Here is an 18,718-nt window from a genome sequence, read left to right as displayed (position 1 = left end):
TTTACTACAATTCATATTGCTACCAAAGCCGCTCACCTTACTTCGTATGACATTGCTGTGTTGCTATCGCATTCATTGCTTCGCCCTTAGGGCGAAACTGTGACATTTTTATTTGGTCTGTTGTTAGGTTGTATCTGTGTTAGCTGTGTGTTCTTTGTCACCGTCCTCTTTAGAGCGTCAAGCTCAGCCCTCAACTCAGATAAACTGCTCTTTAAAAGGAGCTTCTACATCTTACGTTATTCGGGGTGCTGCGTAATAGGTGTACTTGGTGTCTTAGGTCTGGCAGCGGGAGACACGACTTGCGCCCAGCTTACCTCATTTTGTTGCGGTTGGCTCTTTGCCAGTGGAGCGCCAAAGGATGTGGCCCGATGTTCACGACCTTGTTGCTTCTGCTGTGGACGCGGTGTCCGAGGTCTGGACAATGATCTGTGTTGATCCCGCTGGTCCACCGAGGCTTGCTCCCTCGACGGCGACCGGGTTAGAGAATGTCCGCGCTGCGCACTTTCCTGGACATTCGGGAAACTCTTGAGTTCCTTGTCCTATGTGTCGAACCAATGCAGGGGCCTCCTCTGGTGGCCACCTTTCGATGGACCTCTTCGAAGCTGTCTGAGAGGTTTGGGGCACTCCCTATCCCCCGTCGGATGCTCTCCACCGCAAATGGCACATTTGGGAGAACAGCTATGTCCGTCGGCTGGTTCTCGCGCTCCGCACACGCGGCAAACGGGAAGGTCGGACTGTGGGCACACGTCTGTGTGATGTCCCACCGCGCAGCAGCTCCTGCAGAACTGCACCGCATTTCTGTATGGCCGGCATGTCTTTTCGCCACCGTAAAAATAAACACATCTTGGCACGAGGTCTCCGAAGAAGGTGATCAGGGCACTCTGAATATCCCAACATTCGAGCGTCCACAATTTCCACCTGCTGTGTGCGAAGCCTCAGATGAGCTTTGAGCGTTGCGGATGGCGTATGCGGCTCGATGCCGTGAATGACTCCAGGCACCGTCCCCTCACCAGCTGCCACGTATGCGTTGATTGGGTGAGGTTGGCCACTAATGTTAAGCGAAATGACCGCCTGTACCCTGCGCGCCGTATCCTGGTCAGGTGTAGAGATGACGGCAATGTTTGACCCCGGCTTGATGCGTAGGATGAAACCATCACTTGGTACCTTTTTTTATCAGGCCTTCATTACGGCTTGCGCAATTTCTTGGCTGTTCACATTTCTTAGGGGTAGACCCTGGTGCGGACGGATAATTATCTTCAGATCCTCTCGGGGTTAAGGCGGCAGCTGCCGTCTTCTCGGACGGGCGCGATGTGCGCTAGGCTTAGCTTCCGCGCCCTGTGACGCGGCTCCTTCGGGCGACTGCTTGTGCTCCTTTGCTTGTTTCGGCTTTTCGCGTAAAGACAGGACCCTCTCCCATCCTGCTTCTATCGCGGCGTCGTCTGTAGGAAAGGCGTCTCGCGTATTACCGCTATCTCTGTCCACCGTGCTATCTTCGTGATGGGGTGACGTGCGGGATGTTCGAATGTCATTAAAGTCCATACCTTCGTCGTTGACAGATAGCCTCGGAATGTGTTGAGCCGATGTGGAAGGCCCCCCGGTGCTAGTGCCTGCCATCAGGGTTGTCGTCGGTGCCGTGATCGCCTTCTCCATGCGCACACCCGCCGGCGTCGCCGCCGCTGCCCTACTCGTCGTTAGGGTTAGCGGGGTCGCCATGTGGTGGAAGTGGGAAAATGGTCGTAAAATGCCGATAACTGGGCCGGTTGGCCCGAAATTGGTGTCGTCGGATTCCGGAGCACTTCCCCGATAAGATGGTCTAAATCTTTGATTGGTCCCTGGAGGTTGGACCCAAAAAACATCGAGAAAGCGGGCGCGATGTGAGCGCGCGTCTATTACGCGTCCTCCCCTTTCGTCGTAGAATCTATATTTTAGGAACTTGTAAACACGCAATCACAGAGACCTGTATCTCCTTATTGCACAAACTGACGGCTACAGATGACACCTTTTCACTCTGCGTGCTTTATGTATTGCGCGCCGTCTGCCACTCGTACCAGACGACATGCGCCGCTGAGCACCGTTGTATCGCGCGCGGCACCGCTTTTGCGTCATGATGTGGAGAAGTGGCGAAGTGGCGAACTACGTACGCTCCAGACGACGGGTCGGTCGGCGCACCTGCTCCTGTAGCCACCGTAATCCGGTTGTTTCTATGGCGACGCGTCTCGTTAGGCCTACGGGCGCCGGAATCGCCGAACGATCTCAGAAATTGGACGCGCTATGCGCACATAACTACTGTTTCAGGTGAGTTTAGAGAAAGCGAAAGCTCATTTCAATAGTTACATAGTAACAGTAAAAAAGTCATCGTTTCGGCTGGCAGCAAATCGGACGCTGCCGCCCGCGGCAAGAAGGCCGTCTCTCTTCTCGATCTTTGTCGCGCTTATAACACTTTCAGTCTGTCGGGGTCATGCCATTTTCAGCCAGTCGTCGATTCCGTTCAGGTGACGTCATTTTCCTCCAATTGTAGGACCCGTACAAGTGGCGTCATGTTCGGCCAATGGGGACGCTCCAAGGGCTCTACTCTCTGATGGCTGCCTTCGTCCGTCGTTTGCTCCTCGCCTGGTAGGCGCTCAGCTGGCTGGAGGGGACGGGTTGTTCTCTGTCACGTCTGTGCAGCAGGTTGTGGCTGCCGACGATTTATTACAAACAAGGAAACATGAACATGTTAAGCGGCATAGCTTAGGCGTTGGAGTCAACAACTAGCCAGCGTTCGATGACAAGCACACGCTCGTGCCATCACGTCCCTTGCATTCGCGCGCGCACTTCGTTGTCGTCTTCTAGCTTCACATGTCAATTCTTCCTCCCTTAGACGAAGTCTCCATAGCGGTCTGGAGGACGCCTAAGTTCAGGTGGTCGCAGTTTCCGGGTGGTTCCTGCTTGTGACGTCGAGGTCGACGGTTGCAAGGAAGTATTGCATTGCCTGTCGAGCGAGTCAGGCCGTTGAACCGCAGAACTCGACGGTGTCTCTTCTGACGTGGTGCCTGAGAGATCGTCTGGTATGCTCCAATCTATCGGTGATTGGGTTGCTTATCCGGTCTGGGTCGTCTTCTTCATGTGGTTGAGGTGACGCCGAACCTTTCCTTGGTCGCTTTTTACCAGCCAGGGTCGTGGTCCGACGCGGCACAGTATTTCGCCTTCAATCCAATCCGGCTTTTTAAAAAAATTGACAGACGAGTACTCTCTCCCCTACATCGAATCGACGTGATTTCGGTAATGTCTCCTGGCTTTCAGGGATTTGTATCTCCGTCTCCCGCTTGAGCAGATCAAGAGGGCATAGAAGTTCTCGCCCGAACATGGCTTTCGCAGGTGTCATCCCTGTGGCAGTGTGTATAGTTGTGTGTTGTCGATACAGGAATCTTGCAAGTCGGCACTGAATTGACTTGTCTGTATCCCTCAGGAGTGCTCTCTTCAGCTCTGCCACATAGCGTTCTGCCTGGCCGTTTGTTGCAGGGTGGTACGCTGGTGATGTTATAGGCTGAATGCCATTTGCCGTGTGGAACTGCTTTATCTAGGTGGAAATAAAGGCTTTTCCGTTGTCGGAGACGACCTTTCGGGGAATGCCAAACGTTGCAAAGACGCTTCGGAGCACATCGATGACAACCGCGGATATTGCTTGCGTCACGTGCCGAACTTCCAGCCACTTTGTGTCTGCGTCCACAAGAACCAAGTAGGTGCGCCCGAGTAGTGGCCCCGCGAAGTCAACGTGCACCATGTGCCATGGTGTCTCGGGACAGTCCCAGGTGGGAATAGGAGCTTTCGGTGGGCTCTTCTGGGTCGAACGGCATTCGCGGTACTGTCGCACTGTTTCTTCGATCACCTTGTCGATTCCCGGCCACAATACGTAGCTCCTTGCGCCCTTTTTCATGGCTACCATGCCTCGGTGACCAGCATGTAGAAGTGCCAGGACGTGACATCGTGCTCAGTCTGGTATGATCATCCCTGATCCAAGTGTGATGTACTCACGATAAAATGCTAGTGCGGTCGCTCTTCGTCGGTAAGGAGCGAACTCCTCTCCAGTGAGTTTTTCCACTGTGCCATTCTGCACTGCCTTGTACAACCTCTGCAGGATGCTGTCTTGTTTTGTCAGACGTGCTATCTCTGTAGCAGTAAACGGAGGTCTCGACAGAGTTTCAAACAACAGTACGTCGCCTGGTGGCCAGGGTTCATCAAGACGTTCTGGTAATGGTAATCGGCTCAACGCATCTGTATTTTGATGGTTCTCGCCATGTCGGTAGACGATGTTGTGGTCGTATGCCGATAACTTGATACACCATCTGGTCATCCGTGGTGAGAGGACTTGAGCCGTTGGCTTTCCTGGACCTAGTATGCCGAGCAGCGGTTGATGGTCCGTGACGAAAGTCACCTTTCTTCCCGCAATATACTTGTGGAACTTGTGCGCTGCAAACCCTACAGCGAGGCCTTCGATGTCCAGCTGAGCATAATTGCGTTCCGCCGACCCTAGCGTCCGGGATGCGAAAGCGATTGGCGCCTCTCTATTCTGGTAATCACGTTGAGACAGAACAGCTCCTATGCCGTATGGTGAAGCGTCACATGAGACGAGAAGCTCCTTCTGTTTGTCGTAGTGTGCCAGTACGATCTGACTGAGAAGCAATCTCTTAAGCTTATCGAATGCTTCTTGATGGTTGGTCTCCCATCTCCACGTGGCGTCCTTCTGCAGGAGCTGGTAGAGACAGCTGGCAATTGTTGCCCTGTTGTTCAAGAATCTCTCATAGAAAGGCAGCATTCCGAGAAATGATTGAAGCGCTTGCTTGCAGTTTGGTGCTGGAGCCTCTGTTATAGCTCGGACTTTCTCTTCGTTGGTGTGGACGCCCGTCTCGTAGATTCGGTGTCCAAGAAAAGAAACTTGTCGCACTGCAAAGCAGCACTTGTTTTTGCCGAGCCGAAGGTTGTACTTGCGCAGCCTCTTCAGGAGTTCTTCCAGTCTCTCGGCGTGTTCCGTGGTGTCTTTCCCACTGATGACCACGTCATCTCAGTACGCGCAAACGCCTGTGATGCCAGATAGCATAGTCTCCATGAAGCGTTGAAAAATGGCTGGAGCTGCAGTGATTCCGAAAAGCAACCGTTTGACCTTGTAAAGCCTTTTCAACGTGTTCAGGGTTAATATTTCTGCTGTCTCTGATGTTACGTGAAGTTTCTGGTAATCCTGTGCCAAATACGGAGTGCTGAAGACCTTGCCTCCCCTCAAGTGGCCGAGGACTTCATCTGTAGTGGGAAGTGGGTAATCTGCCTTCTTCGATACTTGATTCACTGTGCAGCGGTAGTCGCCGCATATTCCTAACGAGCCGTTTTTCTTTCGAACAAGTACGAGGGGCGTTGCCCAATCCAAATGCTGTGCGCAGGCTCGATTATGCCTTGACTTTGCAGTCGATCCAATTCAGCTTCTACAGCTGTCCGCAGCGCAAAAGGAACCGGCCGGGCTTTTAGAAACTTCGGTTTCGCTCCTTCCACGAGTTCAAGGTGTACTTCAGGACCAACGTGTCCTGAGATGTTCTCGTCGAACACAGACTGGTACTTGTCCACAAGCTTGGAAACAATTTCGTCGTCTGATACGTCATTGATACCCGTGATCTGTATACCCAGATGAGGAAACCAGTTGCGTCCAAGGAGGTTATACCCTGCTCCCTTGATGACAACAAGCGGTAATGTCAGGGTCTTGTTCCTGCGCGTTGCATCCACCGTTGCACATCCGAGAACACGAAGGGACTGGCCTGACCAGGTGCGTAAGAGGATGTTGTCCGCCTCAAGCCGTGGTGGGTCATCTGTCTACGTGGACTTCAACGTGGCCTCACTGATGAGTGTGCAGGCTGCACCTGAGTCGACTTCGAACTCTAAGGACTTGCCATGTACGCGTAGCTGACTCATGACCTTCTGCGTGCGGGACGCGTCGATTAAGGTGTTGAGCTCGTAAAGTGCCGCGTCTGGTGAATCCTGTTGAGTCGTGACAGGTGCTGAGGCCGTTGTCGAAGTTCCTTGTGGGGGATATTCGATGTTAATGTTCTTGTTCGTTCTTGCCTCTTTCCGTTTTTTCAGGCACGTCTTTTCAATCTATCTGCGTTTCTTGCAGTAGTTGCAGGAAGCTGTCTGGAACTTGCAAGTGTCCGGACTATGTTGCACGTCACAACGTCAACAGCGTTGTTTCTTCTTTTGGGAAGAGGTACTCGAGTGACCTTGGTTTTCTGTCTTGGAGATGCTTGTGCAGGCTTCATGAATCTCTTTAAATTCCACTTTCACATTTCTCTGGTCTTCGACAGCGTTCTCAGCTCGCAGTGCAATGTCAAAGGCTCTCTTGAATGTCAAGTCCCTTTCCGCGAATAGCCTTTGCTGGAACTGCTCGTTCCGAAGACCGCAAATGAAACGATCACGCAGCATTACCTCAAGAGGCCGGATTGTTGGACTGGCCGCAGTGTCTGCGCTTGTTCCAAAATTGCACTCTGCTGCTAGCCTCTTGAGCGCTGTGACGTAATCACTGACCGTTTCATCGTGCCGTTGGTCACGTCGTTGGAAGCGTGCCCTGCAGAAGACTTCAGAAGGTTGCGGATCAAAATGAGCCTTGAGCATCTCAACTATGTCATCGTAGCTCACTTGGTTGGGCTGCTTGGGTTGAACGAGGGCGCAGACGATGTCGTAAGTCTGTTCTGCGCACAACGTTAGCAGATGAGCACGTTTCTTGGAAGCGTCCGTAATGTCGTTAGCCTCGAAAAAGAACTGTAGCCTCCCATACCAGGATCTCCAGGAGCCAGAGCTGCCACTGAATTCGGGTAGCCGACCAAAGTCAGGCGACGCCATGTCGTTCCGTTCCTTGACGTCGGTGAACTGCCGATTAGTCCAGAGTCTTCCTCGTCGCCAATTGTCACGTCTGTGCAGCAGGCTGTGGCTGCCGACGATTTATTACAAACAAGGAAACATGAACTTGTTAAGCGGCATAGCTTAGGCGTTGGAGTCAACTATAGACGAGAGAACGATCGCCAGAAGGCGCTGCTGCGCCTCCTGACAGCGCCTCCAATGTGGAAATTTCAAGCAGCGCGGTCGCGCCGTAGTGCAGTCTCACCTTTGTTTACATTGTTTCGCCCGCGCTTTCCTTCGCTGCTCGTGCTCACGGCACTCCGTTTTCGAAGGCGGCAGATCGCCTGCTTGCTGAACAGCGATGCAAAGACTGCAGTGCGGTTTCAAGAGGGTTGCCGACGCCAACAGCTTTTTTCGTGGCGGCAACCAAAAAAGGGGAGCCTCTGCTTCCACACGTGTGTAGTGTTGAACAAATTGTGGGCGGTGATGTGACAGTGAAAGCCAAGTGCGTGTCGGAGGTGTCCAACAAGATTGTATACGACACCGAGTTAGTGATACACATCGAGTTCAGTAATTTAGTCACTTTTATTTCTCTATGATGCAGTCACAAAGCGCTCATGCATGCTTGCAGAGATGTGCGGAGACGGTGACGATTGCCGTTGGTTTCCTTGGCAGCTGGGCGCGCACGCACGGTTGCTCTCATTTTGGCTCCCAAGGAGTGGCATCAGCACTGTCAGCACAGAAAGAACACATGCATTAGGCACCAATAAGCCAATAAAATTAATTAACGATGTAAGTACTACATATGTGCAGAATGCCTTATACCATGCTGTATAAATATTTAATGTATATCATGCCTTTTTCAATGCAGATGTTAGAGTCATGGCAACTCATTGCATTATTGAGCAAGGTATCTTGCTCTTGGTCATGGGAAATCACTCGTACAAACTGCTCCGCGAAATGAACCCAGATCACGGTAACCAGCGATTACCTTGAGACCAGCAGCACGAGCGTAAGAATTAGCGGTACATATGCCTCATCAAAGCAAAGCTAGTGTCTCGACGGGCGAATGCCCCGCCGCAGCTAAAGTAAGCTCACACCGATGGCCGGCTACTACACGAAACGAAGATTATTGGCTATTACTTTAAAGCATGCTTGGATATTGTGAACCTAGAAAGCATGGCCAAGCAACAAACATAACGCGCGCATCTCGGGCAGCTGCTTTGCGATCTGCCGCTTACCGACGCATGCGATGACCGCAGCTTGCATTAAATACGGATTGCCACCACACAAAAGACAAGTAATGTGCGGCCCCTTTTGTTTCCTGCACAACTAGGAATTTAAGTTGCAGCGTTTGAAAAAAAAGGATATAATTATCTTGAGCTCGTCTTTGCCGATCGCGAGTGAACGAACAGCACAATCAATTAAATTCGTGGGTTTTACGTGCCAAAAGCACGATATCATTATGAGGCACGCTGTAATGGAGGGTCTCAGGAGTAAATTTGACCACCGGGGGTTCTTGCACAGAAATCAAAGTACATGGTAAGAACTGTATTCTTGCATTTCACCCCCATCGAAATGGCCGGGAATCAAGCTTGCGTCGTCGAGCTTAGCGGCGCTACACGTATGCAATTACCGCTAAGCTAACACGGCGGATTTCACTTTACGATTCAACTACGCGTCACGTCTAAACAAGCGGCCATGCGCTAAATATAGGCACATTACTATTGCGTTTTTATCGAGCGGCCGTGATATTGCACGCGAATGCGAAAGTACGTCACTTACTTGACTCGGAACGGACAGGAAGTCCACGAAGTGCAAACCCTAGAAATTGTGGGGATACGAATTCAACCGAAAGCCAACGCGGAGCATGCGATACAGATGCTGGAGGGCACGGGGATAAATGTGGCGAAAATGATATGCAGGGTCAAGCGCAGTCGAGAAGGCTTTTCGGAGGACGAGACAATTAGACTAGTGCACGCTTTTGTCGTCAGTCGTGTCACGTATAGCATCCCGTACCACCGCACAAGAGATTAAAACAGTTGCACATTATAATACGACGAGCATATAAGGCTGCGCTTGCGCTCCCTCAGAGCACCAGCCCGGAACGGATGGAGAAGCTAGGTGTGTACAACACCTTCGAAGAGCACGCAGCGGCCATTTTTGTGTCTCAGAGAGAGAGGTTAGGCAAAACCAAACAAGGGAGAACTGTTCTAAACAGACTGGGGTATGCACCTCGTCCGTTTTATAGCGCAGACGATACATTACTTCTAGATAGGTAAATTCGGGCGCGTATATGCGTGGCACCAATCCCCAAAAATATAAACCCGAAATACCACAGGAGAAGACGAGAGGCTCGGGTGCGAGCATTGCGAAGGAGTTTCGAAGGCAAGCCGGACGTCTACTACACGGACACAAGTTACTCTGTATGTGGCATACACGTCGCAGTCGCCACGTGTCAGGAACGGGTAGTAGGGGCATCAGTTAAAACCGGATGCATGCAAAGCAACGGCTGAGTCGACCGCGGTAGCTTTAGCTTTGAAGGAGGCCGAATGCAGAGGGACATCCACGGCTGTCCTCACCGACTCACAGGCGGCATGTCGCCTCTTCCTGTCAGGGGCGGTACCCCGGGCGGTGATTAGGATCATAGGCAATAAGCTCTGTAATTTTCACAGCCTCACGTGGCGCCCGGCTCACGAAGGCATGAAAGGAAATTCGAAGGTGGACCGAATAGCTCGAGTACTAAATATCCGAGCGTCGGACCAGCCACGTAGGGACTTTCCAACGACTGCGAGAGATATCTTGGAACAACAAAGAGAGGAAAGACGGGAGTTTGGCAGGCCCCATCCAAAATTGACCAGACGGCAAGCGACGGACTGGCGCCGACTACAAACAAACACTTATCCTAATCTACACAAGCTAAGACAAATACATGGCGAAGCATACGCAGACAAATGTCCGTGGTGTGGCGAAAAGCCTACATTGGCACACATTACACTCATGTGCGCCAGAAGACCTCCACAAGCGAACACACACAAATTCACAAAAAGAAACACTTTCTAATGCAGTGGCTTCCGGACTAGTGGCTTCCGGCTTCTGTCCTGTTCCTAGTCCGTGGCTTCCGGACTAGGAACAGGACAGTCAGCTGGCTCTCCTGGACCATGCCCAGCGAGCCGCTCAAGTCAGTGGGGCCCTCGACTAGGGGCTACACGCACATTTTCGTTCTTTTTTTTTTTGCCTTTTCTCAATAAATTTCTCTCTCTCTCTCTCTACGACGAAAAGGTGGGCGGCATGGTTAGAGGAAGCTCATCTCCGATGGCGAATAAGCGAAGTTCGCACCAAATAATGGCGGTACTTCTGCTTCAGAGAAGATCATAGGCAGAGAAGATCAATGTTTCAGAGAAGATCAATAGGCACACTTATTTATTTGCTCGGAACTATAAATCGCGGTGGGCCGAAAGCAGGATCGTTATCAGAGCCGACAAGAGCAGCAGCACACACCCCGGGTGGGCGAAGGACGCTGTTGGAAACAGTTCCTCAAGCGCGATGTCACCGATGTTGTCGACTGTCATCTATCACATAAGAACGCACGCAAAAACCGTAAGTGGTCTTTTACCAAGTTCAAAGACTTTTGTAATGAAGAAGTGTTGCCAGCAGACACATGGCACTGACAACCTCTTTTTAGCGTTTCCTTTAGCGTGGCCCTAGCGTTCGAAACAAGATTGGCCAAAATAAACTGATCTATCTCGAAATATAAAGTGAGAACTTGTTGCATCGCACGTCTTTCAAATAAATTTAACGGCAGATTAAGAAACGTTAAAGACTTATTGTAGCAGTTTAAAGAGCGATTGTGTGACATCTCCGACCAGTTCGAACTGCTTACGACAGTACACAAGAAAATGAGCCTTACTGGGTTTACTATATACACCGTCTGCGAGACATCAAATTATTTTTAAAGCTTTCTTGGGCTACCTAAGAGAGATAACTTTATTGATTTCCCGCAGAATTCTGGGCTGGGCTCCCACCTAGGAGACAGCGGAGAGACCGTGTCTCCCGGCAGCTTCCTCGGCCTGCTGGATCGTCCAGAGTTGCTGGTCCAGGCCTGAACTTAGCAACGCAGTCCGCCAACGCGCCCGAACGCCCTCATTGGAGGCCGCGACCCCAGTATTGCTGATTAATGCTGGACATGCCCATAGGATGTGACCTAGTGTGGCTCTGGTGTTACAGTACTGGCATATATGGGTTGTATATAATTCGGGGTATATATGGTTCGTGATGATGGGGTTCGTGGATGTTCGTGTGTGTAGCTGCCGCAATTGAACGGACTGGGCTCGATTGAGCTTGGGGTGAGGCGGTGGATAGTCACGCCTTTGCATTCGATAATGTTCAGTAATGTCACAGAAATTATTGAGCCCATCGTCCCCTTACCACACCGCCGCGGAGGAGTCCGTTCGGGTGGCTGCTTCTTCGAACGCGGCTCGGAACGTGAGACCTCGAGCCACGTTGTGCGCCATCTCGTTTGGACTGCACTCCGGTTGATCTAGAGGTATGTGGGCTGGAATCCAGAGAATTTGTACGCATTTATCTGCGTCATGAGTTTTGTCTGCGTTAAGGATCCGCAATGCCTCGGGCGAGTTTCTGCCGGGCGTAGTTTCGCACGGCCGTTTGCGAGTCGCTGATGATATATGAGACATTGGTGTGAGCTATGGCCAGCGCGATAGCCACTTCCTCCGCTGTTTCTACGTGCCTAGCAATGGCATAGCAAGGAGGGGGGGGGGGTGATGACCGGGCTTCAGCCCCCCCCCCCCCCCCCCCGAAATTTTTTCGTGCTGTCATGCACCGTCGACCAAAACAACCACCGGCGCCGGGCATCACTCTGGATTTTGTTTACAATATCTTTTTCACGCTCGCAAAGACATTTCGGCGCGAACATTGCGAACTCGGGCTGGATTTCGTGAAACGCCCATGCTCCTAGAGTCACGTAACTGGCAGGGATCCCCATCCGAGCACAAAGTTTCAAGGGCTTTTCGATGACGAGCGGACGCGTCGCGGCATCTCACGGTGGCCGCCAGGAGCGCAAACAGAGTACAGTTCACGCAATGAGTGACGTCAGATCAGATGGCTTCGGCGGTTTCTGGGAAATGAAGATAAACTGAGTTTGCAATACACGCCACCGCCGCTGCGGCCGTGTATTTTGTTGTGTCTGGCGGTCCCTCGGGACAAAGGAGGCCTGCACCGACTCAGACGCGCCAACCTGGCGCCCTTTCTCGCGGCCGAGAATTGTGACCTGCCATCTTGGCCTTCGAAGGCCAAGATGGCAGTGACAAAGATTGTTCAGACAGCGCTGAGAGGGCTGTGGTGCCCGTCGTTAACGGAAATAGTGACAAGCGCGAAGAAGCACTTGTTCCGCCGTTTAGCGAGGCTGTTTCGGAAGCAAGGGCCGACTTCGAAGGCCAGCGAGAAGTTTTGCATGCTATCGACGGCAGTGATGGAGCTAGGCCAGCTGAAGATAGACTTGATGACGAGCTAACATGCTCAAAGATCAAATCTGGTTATGCTCTATTAGAACGGCAGTCGCACTGTGAAACCAAAAAGGGTAACGAAATTTCAAGTGCGTGTGCCGATGCCGCAGGCTCTGCGAAGCATGCCAAACGAAAAAGGCGTAAGCGCAGGACGAGAAAAGCGAACGCGGTGGAGGCGCTTAGAGTCAAACTTGCGAAGCGCCAAGGCGACATTAGTAGATGCGCTGAGGTCACGATCCAGCCAGAGACGGCGAAAAAGCAACGGAGGACAAACCCCAAGCTTAGGCGTTTCCTAAGATCGGGGATCGGCATGACACGCGTCGCGAAACGGAGAGTTTCCCGAAGACTCAGGTGTAGTGACCGTCACCTGACCGCAACGCGTAAAGTGCACTGTAGACAGAGGGATGGTAACTGTCGCCTAACCGCCTCGCGTACAGTGCATTGTAAGCAGAGGGACAAAGGGAAGCGTCCTGTAGGCTGTTACAATGGCCGATCACTCGCGGGGGAAAAGAAAAGTGTCTGCCTAGCAGATAATGGGACAGTGCGCGCACGGGTCTGTCAATGCATCCTCCTCCCAGTACTTGGAAGCGGCTGTTCGAAAGTCGCAGCTACAAGGTGTGTCAGGCAAATTAGTGGGTTTTGCCGTCTTCGCGACGACACCTTGCGAAATCCCCGGAACGCGCGACCCCCTCGAGTGCGTTTGAAAGTAAGGGGTGCGTTTGGGGCCCGAGAATAAAGTGAACAAGGAAGACGGGTGGCAAATTTTTCTTCTTTTGTATTCTGTCTGCCGGAGATTAGTTGAGTTTTGAAAGTTTGACAGGCGTAAGGAATGCCGCAGTTGTTTGTTGTTGACCTTTCCGGCTCAGGTTAGACCCACGATTTAAAAGGGGAGTGTGTACGCGGCGACAGATAAAGAATTGAATTGCAAACCAGGTGTCAGCCATAGGCTTAGTGTCAGGGTTGCAATAGTTTAGAAGGTCACGCGCAGGTTGCGCAAGTTGATGACCTGAGCTTTTGCGCGAGTTAATGACGCGCCGTGTTTTGTTTGGGATTTTCTTTCGGGGCACGTTTTGTAGTTTGCGTTCATTGTCTTTCATTTCTTTGGGGATATGTTGTGAGCGACTTTTATGTCTTGGGAACCGTTGGTTAAGATAGGGCCATCTGCTAAGATAGACCCATCTGCTCAGATCGAGCTTAGCATTAAAGCAGCACAAGTTCGAAATGCGCTGGGGCAAATGCAGAATAAGTAAGGCCTTGTGAGCCAATTTGGGCACGTGGTAGATGGTCTTCCTATTTGTTGATTTGGCATTTTCGGTATTAGGTAAGGATTACGTAGCTTTTTCGTGCTAAGTGTTACGGAATGTGAATTAGTGAAGGCCAGTTCTCCCTTCGCCTTCCTGATCTGTGGAAGCTCTAATTCATAATTACTTAGCTTTATTACATAAACCCAGTTGGTGTCTATTTGCGAAGACACATCATAGGAAGTTTTTTGGTACTTGTCCGGATCAACGCGCACTTGGTGTTTCAGGGTTTTCTTTAGATAGGGGGCAGTCAGATTTTTGGAATTGGTAAAGTCTGGCGATGAGAGTGGCTTACAGTGGCGCTTGCAGTATTGTGTGTGGCTGACAAAGGTCGCTCCTTGGAGCTTGTCATTTCTGCAGCCCAGTCAGAGCCCACCTATGAAGAGGCCTTTGGCGGGAAGATCATTATTCCTGGAAGCAGCCGCCCCATGGCTTTGAGCGAAGCAGGCATCACACCGACCGAGCTGCATGGAACAACTCGACCTCCCGATGCATCATCTGGCGGCGGGGGTGCTGTTGTGTCTGGCGGTCCCTCGGGACAAAGGAGGCCTGCACCGACTCAGACGCGCCAACCTGGCGCCCTTTCTCGCGGCCGAGAATTGTGACCTGGGACTGAGGGATTAGCAGTTGGTCTCCAGGCTACCTCATGCGTCGCTAAACGGCAGCGTCGCCCTTTGGTGCGGTTCCGTGAATTACCAGCGCCGCCCGAACCACGACGAGGTCCGGCGTCGATTGCGACGCGCCAAACTGGCGCCCTTTCGAGACAGCCACCGCCCTACCTGGTTCCACGAACTGACCGCTATGGAGAGGCGAATCTTGAAAGGGGCCCGTGTCTGGCAATCCCGGGGGAACGACATCAACGTTCGGTTCCCAAGGTGTCAACCGCTGCCTGTGTTCGGGGGCGACCTAACAAGATTGGAGGCGGAGCCCGGCGGGAAACGACGACACATCACGTGCGGGATATGGCCACCTGATCCAAGATGCTGATTGGCTAAAAGAACTACAGTGTATTCCCTCGTTGAATGAAAGAGGGAAACGAAAGGGATAAAACAGGGGACTTGAGTGTTGTGAAAGGCCAAGGCCCGTGGTGACATCGTACTCTTGGTGCTCATCGACATCAAGGGAGCCTTCGACGGCCTGCCCCACCCAGTCATCCAGCAGGCCCTGGACCTCCTCGGCATTGGGGGAAACCTGCGGTGCTTCATCACGTCCTTCTTGAAGGAACGCACACTCCAGGTACGTGTGGGGAAAGCGAAGAGCTCTCCTCGTGCAGTGGCGGCAGGCGTTCCGCAGGGGTCTGTGGTGAGCCCCTTCCTGTTCAACCTGGCCATGGCTCGGCTGCCTGCCGCCCTGCCGATCGACCCTCACTTTCCTGTCGAGTCCTCGATCTATGCAGATGACATCGCCCTGTGGGTCCGAGGACGACCGCAGCACCTTCGCAGCGCACGCAAGGCCCTGCAGAGAGCCTTGGACACTGCAGCGGCCTACCTGAGCAGCATCGGCCTGGACATCTCGGCGAAGAAGACGGAGGCCATGCTGCTCCACCCGCGAGCAGCCGCTCGCCGCCAAGCTGCCCGGCTGCACCTGCAGGACGTCGCCATCCCCTGGAGCACGGCAGTCACATACCTGGGGCTGCGCATTGACCACCGGCTCACCTGGCTGCCTGCTGCCAAGGCCCTGCACGCGCAGGTACTCCGGGTCCGCAAGGCCGTCTCGCAGCTCCTCGCCCGCGGACAAGGCTGCACAACCAGGTGGGCCTTGCAACTCTTCGATGCAGCAGCCACCTCACGCCTGCGGTATGCCCTCCCACTGGTGGCGCTACCACAACCCCGCCTGAAGAAGCTGGAGCTGCAACACCGGGCAGCTGTTCGGCTCTGCCTAGGTGTTCCGCGCAACTCGCAGGTCGCTGCCACCCTGGCCGAGGCTGGAGCGTGGCCCTTGCCGCTGCTGCTCCTACAGCAGGGCCTGCGGCACATCGACCGACTCCACCATGCTGAAGACGGCGGTGGCCTGTTGACCCGCTTGCGCTCACGGCCTTCATCGCAGATGGGGCGGCTGTGCTGCCTGTACGAGGAGGTGATCGGGAACCCCCCACCCAACACAGTGCAGCTGCCCCCACCCCAGAGACCTCCCATCGCCATCACCACGGAGCTACCAGGCATCACCAAGCGGCGATCACCGACCTGCGCATTGCAGCAGACGGCGGCCTCACTCCTTCACGAGGACCTTGAGGGCCACCTGCAGGTATTCGTCGATGGCTCCGTGGTCCCCGACACAGGCTCGTCGACGGCGGCGTGCATCATACCTGCCCTGCAGAAGAGTAGGCAGTGTCGCCTTCCAGCCCATGCGAGCTCCACAGCAGCGGAGGTAGCAGGCCTCCACCTTGCTGTCGACCTGCTCACAGAGGATCCCCCAGAGACTCCAGCAGCAATCTTCTGCGACTCCAAGGCAGCCCTCTTGAGCCTGCAGAGGCCGGAGAGGGCGAGCCTGGGGGTCGCTCTCCTCTCAACGCGACTGGCGGCACTACAGGATGCAGGTTGCCCGGTGTCCCTGCACTGGATCCCTGCTCATGTAGGCATCCCGGGCAACGAGGAGGCCGATGCCTTAGCCAAGAGTGCCCACCACGGTGACGTCCCCTTGAGTGCAGCAGTCACAGCCGCGGACTTCACGAGGCTCCGGCTTCAGCGGCACCTCCAGGTGTCCCATCCTGACAAGCGCGTGTCCTTGGGACGCCCCCCACGGCAGCTACCGCAACGCGGCCTTGCACGGAGGGAGAGTTCGCTGCTACTCCGGCTGAGAATCGGCTGTTGCTGGACAGCCGCACGACGCCATCGGCTTGGCCTCATCGCCTCACCTGCCTGCGCCTCCTGTGGTGAGCCAGAGACACTGGAGCACCTCCTGCTGGCCTGCCCTGCACACAACCAACCCCGTGGAATGCTCCTGCAGAAGTTTCGCCGCCTTGGACTTCCCATCACACGACAGGAGGACATCCTCTTCCCCCGTCGAAACCACCTCCCGGCCCTGCTCAGCGTAGTTGAGTACCTGGACTCGTCAGGGCTCTCAACTACTCTCTAACACCGCCAGCACACATGGATGACCTTGCGGCCATCCATGGGTGCTGGCTCCTTTCTTTGCAGGCCCTCCGGCCCTGCCCCACCACCCAGCCTTGGACTGGCTGACCACACCAGGCCAGACGCGAGCTGTCAAGGCCCTACCCTCCGGATGGCGTGACCCCGTTCCTGCCCGCCGCTCTGCTTCGCCCCTGCCATGGCGACACCAACACCTTCCTCTACACCCTCCTTTTCTCCCACTCTCCCCTCCCCGTTGGCGCTGAGCCGTGCTCCCTCAAGGGCTGCAGAAGATAGCGCCAACCCCTTCCTTTCCAAATGAACCACTTAGTAGTAGTTGTGAGAGACGCTTGAGGCTTGACCATGTAGAGCACGCTTGACGATGTAGAGCACGCTCGACCATGGAGAACGCTCGGAGATGTAAACGCTACCACATGCAAATATGTTAGCACGTAGACGGCTCCAATATCATGGAGCCCATCTTGTAATATACCATGTACAGTGTATATAAAACAATTTTCTAATCTCCCTGGATAACTCCTCCTCTTGGCACCTGGCACGGCATCATACATGGAACCTTCGGGGCCGCTCGGACCATCGACATTCGCAACAGTGGCTGGCAGCTTATGGGATCGGCCTGCGTTGGCTACATCGGTGTGGTGAGTGCTACGTGTTTGCTTCTCTTTTCGCCACACTCATTAGCGCAGGTGACTAAGTCGGTAATGGTGGTTTGGTGTTGTTAGTGATTTTGTCTCACAGACCAAGAATACAGTGTCTCGTGGGCTGAATTACTAGTGGGCAAGAAACACAGGGTGCACTGTAAATACGGATAAGTTTGAAATCCAGGAACTCCTCAAAAGTTGTGAGCCGATGGGCATTTCGGTTGGCCTGCGGTAGGCAAAAGTCAACAATTGGAGCTTTTACAGCATCAGGAAGTGAATTGGGAGAAGGCCGGAGAGGCCAGGAAAATTGTTTCATAAGGAAGGAACGAAGAGAGAAATTCTGCGATCTCCTCATGGTAGCGATAAGGACGGGCTTAGTGCCTGAGTTTGCGCTTCATGTCGCCAGAACTCTCTAGTACAAGTAGGTAGTTGCTAGGAGAGTAACTTTGTGTTTTCTGGCGGGCACCATTTTGGGAAATTCACCTTCTTTAAATAGCGAATTTTAGGAAGGGTGAATTTTGAAGGCAAACGAGATCGCTATGGAGAAATTCAGAGTGCAGGACCTCCTTCTAATTTGCGAGGAGTTAGGCATTTCGGTCGACTCCGCAAAACCGAAAGAAGCGGTTCTCGACGTCATGAAGGTAGAAGAGGTGACGGTCGAGGAAGCTGATGAGGCTTGGGAGACAATTGAGGAAAGAAAGCAAAAGGCAGAGGAGTGCAGGAGGCGCGATCTTGAAGCTGTAGAGAGGCGCGAGCGTGAAGAAGCAGAAAGGCGCAGGCACGATGCCGAAATTCGCAAGAGGCGCGAGCAGGAAGCAGCGCAACGGCACGCTCTTAGGATGAAAGAGCTCGAACGGGAAAATCAGATGCTCAGATGGCGGACAGCGCGACGCCAGCTCCACACTTTCGAGACAGACGAGGGTATTGGTAATTTCCTCGCCGGTTTTGAACGAGTGTGTGAGAAAGAGGGTGTCAGCCGGGACTCGTGGGCCGAGCGATTAGGAGCGCTTCTCCCGTTTAGTGTCGGTGCGTGTTTCATGTATTGTTTGTCCGAGGAGAAAGCGCGCGACTACGACAGGGCTAAGAGGGTTTTGTTCAGGCGATTTGGGGTAGCATGGCAGGCCGACTTCGAAGGCCCAAAAGACAGTGAAAAAGCCGAGCCTGTCGAAGGTAACATTAGCACTGAGATGACTAGTGTAGAAAGCTTTGGAAAAGGTGTGATGCAAGTGGCACACACACAAAGCGAAGAGAGCGGGGGACCACCCGAACCAGAAACGGAAGGCCCTTTAGGCCAAGTGCGTACGGCGGCG

At 53.4% G+C, this 18,718-nt stretch overlaps 1 protein-coding gene across 1 annotated transcript; it reads left to right on the top strand.

Moving 5' to 3' along the window:
* The first annotated feature begins 485 nt into the window (after positions 1 to 485).
* Positions 486 to 17,235, top strand: LOC119454525 (uncharacterized). Its single transcript, XM_037716430.2, has 4 exons — positions 486 to 613; positions 4,852 to 5,044; positions 14,753 to 16,711; positions 16,816 to 17,235. The coding sequence occupies exons 1-4, from the start codon at positions 486 to 488 to the stop codon at positions 16,855 to 16,857; spliced, it is 2,322 nt and encodes a 773-aa protein (XP_037572358.2). The 3' UTR covers positions 16,858 to 17,235.
* Positions 17,236 to 18,718: the final 1,483 nt, after the last annotated feature.

The sequence above is a fragment of the Dermacentor silvarum genome, chromosome 5 (assembly GCF_013339745.2).
Source record: "Dermacentor silvarum isolate Dsil-2018 chromosome 5, BIME_Dsil_1.4, whole genome shotgun sequence".
NCBI lineage: Eukaryota > Metazoa > Arthropoda > Arachnida > Ixodida > Ixodidae > Dermacentor > Dermacentor silvarum.
This window is presented reverse-complemented; position numbering and strand designations above follow the sequence as displayed.